Below are 7,160 nucleotides of genomic sequence, written 5' to 3'. Positions count from 1 at the left end.
CCGAGGCGGGCCGAGGCGAGCCGAGGCAAGCTGTTACCAGCAGTGGAAAAACGCCATAAGACGTCATGGTTTGAAATCATGCATGGCACAAAAGGCTCCCCTGCTTAAACCAGCACATTTCAAGGCCCGTCTTAAGGTTGCCACTGACCAAATGGATGATCCAGAGGAGTCAATAGAGAAAGTCATGTGGTCAGATGAGACCAAAATAGAACTTTTGGATGACTACCATCCCAAGAACACCATCCCTACTGTGAAGCATGGGGGTGGTAGCATCATGCTTTGGGGGTGTTTTTCTGCACATGGGACAGGGTGACTGCACTGTATTAAGGAGAGGATGACCAGGGCCATGTATTGCAAGAATTTGGGGAACAACCTCCTTCCCTAAGTTACAGCATTGAAGATGGGTCAAGGCTGGGTCTTCCAACATGACAATGACCCGAAGCACACCTAGGATAACCAAGGAGTGTCTCTGTAACAAGCATGTCAAGGTTCTGGAGTGGCCTAGCCAGTCTCCAGATCTAAACCCACAGAGAATTGTTGGAAGGAGCACAAACTCTGTTTCTCAGCGACAGCCCAGAAACCTGACTGATCTAGAGAAGATCTGTGTGGAGGAGTGGGCCAAAATCCTTCTGCAGTGTGTGCAAACCTGGTAAAAAAACTACAGGAAACGTTTGACCTCTGGAATTGCAAACAAAGGCTACTGTACCAGATATTAACATTGATTTTCTCAGGTGTTCAAATACTTATTTGCAGCTGTATCCTACAAATAAATAGTTAAAAAATCATACATTGTTATTCTGAATTTTTTTTTTTGGATTATGTCTCTCACAGTGGACATGCACCTGCAATGACAATTTCAGACCCCTCCATGATTTCTGAGTGGGAGAACTTGCAAAATAGCAGGGTGTTCAAATACTTATTTTCCTCACTGTATTTGGCAAGGTTAGTCCCGGAGCTACACCTTAAGCTGCCATCTCTGTCGAGCTGATCACGTGACTCTTTTCAATTAATTTCTTGTGGACGTAGTTACGTATTCCATGTCTGAATAGGGCAGTCTGTCAATCTTATTTAATTTGTCACAGCCTTCTAATAAAGAACCCTAATTCAAGTTAGATTATTATTACTGTTATTATTATTATTATTATTATTATTAAAGCTATGGGCAAATTCCCAATATTCTTCACTGCAGGTGCAATAAGAATATTTTTTGCCCTTTTAAGTGTATGGTGTTCTATCTGGTCCAGCTACTAATGCTTTAATGTCCAGTCTTTCAAAACAAAAAGGTAGAGTTCCACTAAAATATACGATCTATATGTCACAATCCATGTGTTTTCAAGTTGAAACAATACATCTTTAACTTTCCTGTAGGACCATATGATTTTGGAGGAGTTCTAACAAATACAAATCGAGATGTGGTGAATGGAGAGACGGCGCAGAAAAGGAATCAGGCCCAGAAAGAAATGCACTGGTGATTATATATTTGGGTAATATATTTAATTTTTTCTAAATGTTCATCTAAAATTTTAGGCCGAGCTAACATTTTTAAATGTGTCATAATGTGTAATAGAATATTACTTCCTTTTTCCTGACCTAAGCCAAGACTAAATCAGTTTGCTTGTTGTGACTCAAAAAAACTTGATCTGACTCAGACGTCTGACTGCCGTCCACTCTGTCTTAATAACAAGTTTAGAATCTCTATAGTGTATGCAACTTTAGCAGTGCAGAAGCTAACAGTAGCCTTGTTGGGATAGAATTGTAAGTTCCTGACATTTACTCGTTTTTAATGTTGCAGCCTTCACCCAGGGGACTTATTCCCTTTCACCCGGAAGCCTCTTTTTGTCATTGTGGATTCATCTAACAGCACAGCCTATAAGGTAAGTTCTTACATTAAGTTAACTGGAAAACAAAACAAAAAAAACCCACATCTTTATTATAAGACTAACAGGAGCGGGAGGGAGGAGCGTGACAGACAGGAAGTTAGTTATTGTTGTTTGGCTGCTCATTAACATGGTCAGTATTTGCTGCAGAGTCTGTCAAACACAACACATGGACTTTAAGCACAACCCCAGATTGCAGAAAAATGTGTCAGAATGATTTTCCAGTTAAGTCTAAATACATCATTCAAATTTTTTTTTATTCACATTTTCCAAATATTATCTTTAATGGCCATTGTGACTAGATGTCTATAAATTGAATTTTCCTAAGAATCATCAGTTTTTTAAGTTTTTTTTGAGTATTAAATTAATTCAGGGATAGTTTTCTGTACATCCATGAGTATGAATTGCTAATTGCTTATTCATCATACACTGCTTCTTCTTTCGGCTGCTCTTTTTAGATGGTCCACTGTGGCAACCCCTGTTTCCTTCTCTCCTCTGTCACCCCAACCACCCTCCATCACCACATCTATAAACATCTTCTTTGGCCTTCTTCTTTTCCTATTGCCTGTCTGCTCTGATCTTGAGCATCCTTCTCCCGATATACCCAGCAACTCTCCTTAGCGCCTGTGTCAACCATCTCAATCTTGCTTCTCTCATTTTGTCTCCAAACCCTCTAGCCCAATGTCATTTCTATATAGTCACTCCTAATCCTGTCCATCCTAGTCACTATCAATGAAAAATCTTAGCATCTTGAACTCTGCCACCTCCAGTTCCGCCTCCGGTCTTTTTGTCAGTGCAAACCATACAACATAGCTGGTCTTACTACCATTTTGTAAACCTTCTTTTACTCTTGGTGGTATCCTTCTGTTGCAAATTACTCCAACAATCTTCTCCACCCACTCCACTCTGCCTGCACTCTCTTCTCCACCTCTCTTCTGCCCTCCCCATTACTTTGTACAGTTGACCCTAGGTAAAACCCCCTTTACCACCTCATTCAAACACAAGTGGTCCTTACTGTTTCTTCTTCTTCTTCCACTTTTCTCCAATGCATACCTCCACCATTTCAGGCTCAGAGCCGGTCCTTGATATAATTACTCTTTCCCATAGCTTCATACCAGGGTCGGGGGAGGGGCAGGACTAGGGCTGAATTATATCGTGTTTTAGTATCAACATCGCGATGTGCGCATGCGTGATAGTCCCATGGCAGGACGTAGCGATGTTGACTCTATCCTTTTTTGCTGCTTGATAGAAAAGTAAACTTTCACCGTTCTCCTTTAACACAATAATTACCGTCCAACCCTTCCCCTTTAAGACAGGTAGCCATATGGGCACCATGTATGTTGGCAACATATGTTTGTTGTCTGTTGGACTAACGTCACAAAGCAAGATGGCCTAAGCAGGAGGAACGAGTCCACAGATGGGTGCTTGAACAACATGCTGCCGGGAGAGGCATTTCTTTAAAAATGATAAACAAAAACACATTCACTTCTGCAATTATCTTACATTCATATCACCCAAATTATGTTTGCAATGGGTATCATATGGATGGTTGCACTGCATATGTTTAACTGCAGGGCTAAAAGGCTTTCATCAACATCTACAACACAGCCTTAATGATGCATTGCTTGCTGACATTTAAGACAGATACAATCGGGTCATCACAAAATGTCCTTTGTCAACACATTTAAATAGTTTAAAACAATAAACCTGAAAAGTAGCCATTGAAATAAAGTGCTTGATTTATGGTTTAAGACTGCCATGATGCTAGTGTTGACGCTGCCATTTTTGTGCAGACCATGCACTGCCCCGCATGGTCTGCACAAAAACGGCAGCGTCTCGACCAACACAGAGCTGCCTGTGAACGCCCCCCATGCAGTTTGCAAATAGGGCGGGAATGGGAAACCACTACTAAACTTTCTGGATAAGCAACTAGAAGGTCCTGCTACCGATGCCAGACTTATTTTTGGAATTTCCATGTGATTTATACTAGCCAGTCACATGTTTTAGCAAGGAAATAGCTTTTTTTTTACTTTGATGTAAATTGTGTTGGCTAGATTGTAAATCTTTTACCATGTACTTTAGGTCCCAGACATTGAAGGTGAATGGGTGTCTTTCAGAACAACACTTTTCCACTTGTTCTCCTCAGGGTTGTTCTGTCCCGATAGCTGTTAACTTCACACCAATGACTCTAAAAGCCAGCATGGGGGGCACATCCAGAAACCGCTTGATGGTACAATCAGTCAATATATCAGACTAATCCATGAAGATTAATCTGAGGATGGACTGGTGGTAGATGAATTTTGCAAATGGTCAGAATATGGTCATTGATTTTACATAATCATTCCTCAAACCATGTCAGATATTCAGCAAAGGAATTGGCATTGATTTTGTAGAACAGTGATTGATAAAAACCTAAAGTTTGATGCCAGTTCTGATGCGGTCTGTAAGAAGGGACGGCAGCATTTGTACTTCCTTAGAAAGTAAAATACAGCTATGTACAGTAGATAGAATGTAGTTAGTTACATTATAAATATTTTTATTTACTTTTACCACAATTGCTTGGTATGGTAACCTGGACGTTAGGGATAAAAATCACCTAAGCTATATTGTAAAGGTGGCTGGTAAAGTGATAGTTATCCCACAGACTCCATTGACGGCTATCTTTGACCAGCATGTACTCCAGGTATATATTAGAATGCACAAACCACACCCTTCACTTTGAGTTTGAATCTTTCCCTCCAGGCCGTAGATTCACCCTGGTTCAAAAGCAATAGGCATAACAACTCTTTTGTTACCTCCGCCATAACTTGGCTTAATTTGTATGAAATTTGTAATTCTTGTTGTATATTATATGTACGGAAACTAGGGCTGAACGATATTGTTTTAGTATCAACATTGCAATGTGAACATGCGCAATAATCACATCGCAGGACGTTACGATGTTGAGGCTAAAACTTTTTTACTGCTCTCCGTAAGGTGCTCCGTGTGTAGACAAGTACCGTAGGCAGCGGCTGCCGCTGACACAGTGATACGCATAGTTTTGATGGGTAATCAGTGAAGCTACATTAGTCAGTGTTTATGTTCGCTGCAAATACGAACTAAATCACCTGATTAATGCAACCTAATTACCTCTCCCGGCTATTTCCTCCCGGAGAAAGCTGCTACCAGCCAGGCTAAAACTAATATAGTTAGCCTAAATCCAAGGGGTCCGTCCGTCCCAACTAACGTAATTTCCACTGATTTAATTGTTCTTGGATACACAGAGTTTGTTGCAAGTGCGCGTGACATGCAGGTCTGATCAATTAATCCAACTAACAAGCTGGCCCCGCTAGCCGAACACAACCTGAAATTTAGAGGAAGCAACATGCAGTCATTGTCATACACGTTAGCCTGGATTGATTATTATATCAATACAATGGTGTCGTGCTAGTCAACCAGTTTATTTTTACCTAATTTCCCTCTCCAAAATTACTTAAGAAGAGTAACATTAGTCACAGCGCTTACTGGCTTTGGTGTTTGTAAAGCATCAAAGTTCAACAAAGAATTGTTCACATTAGAAAAGATCCTTTTACATTTTTATCTTCTATGTAGATGCACTCCCCTACAAAATCACCGTAGTAGTTGATAATGATTTATTATTTCCAAAGAGAGCTATTTATGTCATCTTTTAAAAATAACTTTTTCTTTTTTCATATCGCAACATATATTGCAGGGGGAAAAAAATATCGCAATGATATTGTCATTGCCAGATTTTTCCAATATCGTGCAGCCCTAACAGAAACATTTTCATACTTCTTGTTTTTTTAAACTGTTTTCGCTTTTTGAAGGCCGTTTTTGCAGCATGTATACATGAGGCCCCTGGTTCATATCATACCTCTCCTACCGCCACCTGCCATGAGTTCCCCTACTACATTGATGGCAACACTTTTCCTGCTTCTACACACATCTGTAACCTTGGTGTCATATTTGATCATACCCTTTCATTTGAATTATGATAATCACATCAGAAAAACTGCCATTTTACTTCTTAAAAACAGTGCCTCTCAACCTCTGAAATGCTTATCCACGCCTTTATCATCTCAATACTGGACTACTGCAACAGCAGTAAGTACTTTTTTTTTTTTTAAAGCGTTATAAATATAAAATCTTTTAGTATTATTATTATTACTAGTGCCCGTTTGGAGCATGTGCCTGTTCTGAACAGGCCAATCGCTTGGTTCTCAGCATTTTTTTGCAACTTTATCTAACTAAAAGGGACACCTTTTCTTGTCAAGTAGTCACACATCCAGGTAGTGATGTGGGCAGGGGACAGGTGAGAACCTGGCTCAGCCTGCCGGGTAAACCGCCACAGCACATAGCAATGTGGCCGGGCAGGGAAAGGAAGGAGCCTGGCTGCTCTTAAAGTTTGTAAGGTGCAGCAGGGCTGGAGAAATTACATGCAGCATAGGGCCACAGGTCAAACTCAAACCTAGGCCCGCTGCGTCGAGGAACAAACCTCCACATACGGACGCCCGCTCCACCAACCTAGCCATCCGGGCACCCACTCATCACACACTCTTGACATACAGTGGTGTGAAAAAGTGTTTGCCCCCTCCCTCATTTCCTGTTCCTTTGCATGTTTGTCACACTTAAGTGTTTTGGAACATCAAACCAATTTAAACAATAGTCAAGGACAACATAAGTAAACACAAAATGCAATTTGTAAATGAAGGTGTTTATTATTAAAGGTGAAAAAAAATCCTAACCATCATGGCCCTGTGTGAAAAAGTGATTGCCCCCCTTGTTAAAACATACTATAACTGTGGTTGTCCACACCTGAGTTCAATTTCTCAAGCCACACCCAGGCCTCATTATTGCCACACCTGTTCACAATCAAGGCATCACTTAAATAGGAGCTGCTTGACACAGTAAGGTCCACCAGAAGATCCTTAAAAGCTACACATCATGCCGAGACCCAAAGAAATTCAGGAACAATTGAGAAAGAAAGTAATTGAGATCTATCAGTCTGGAAAGGGCATAAAGCCATTTCCAAAGCTTTGGGAATCTAGTGAACCACAGTGAGAGCCATTATCCACAAATGGCGAAGACATGGAACAGTGGTGAACCTTCCCAGGAGTGGCCAGCCGCCCAAAATTACCCCAAGAGCGCAGCGACGACTAATCCAAGAGGTCACAAAAGACCCCAAAACAACGTCCAAAGAACTGAAGGCCTCACTTGCCTCAGTTAAGGTCAGCGTTCATGCCTCCACCATCAGGAAAAGACTGGGCAAAAATGGCCTGCATG

General features: G+C 41.0%; 1 protein-coding gene across 1 annotated transcript in view; it reads left to right on the top strand.

Annotated features, from left to right (window-relative positions):
- Positions 1–7,160, top strand: part of scai (suppressor of cancer cell invasion) — a 76,366-nt gene that overhangs the window by 53,292 nt on the left and 15,914 nt on the right. Inside the window, exons 12-13 of the mRNA XM_034895516.1 lie at positions 1,369–1,468; positions 1,793–1,874. Coding sequence (XP_034751407.1) covers positions 1,369–1,468; positions 1,793–1,874 — 182 coding nt within the window. The remainder of the gene's footprint in view (positions 1–1,368; positions 1,469–1,792; positions 1,875–7,160) is intronic.

This window comes from Etheostoma cragini, chromosome 16 (assembly GCF_013103735.1).
Source record: "Etheostoma cragini isolate CJK2018 chromosome 16, CSU_Ecrag_1.0, whole genome shotgun sequence".
NCBI lineage: Eukaryota > Metazoa > Chordata > Actinopteri > Perciformes > Percidae > Etheostoma > Etheostoma cragini.
Note: the sequence above shows the minus strand (reverse complement) of the source record. Positions and strands in the feature narration are given on the sequence as shown.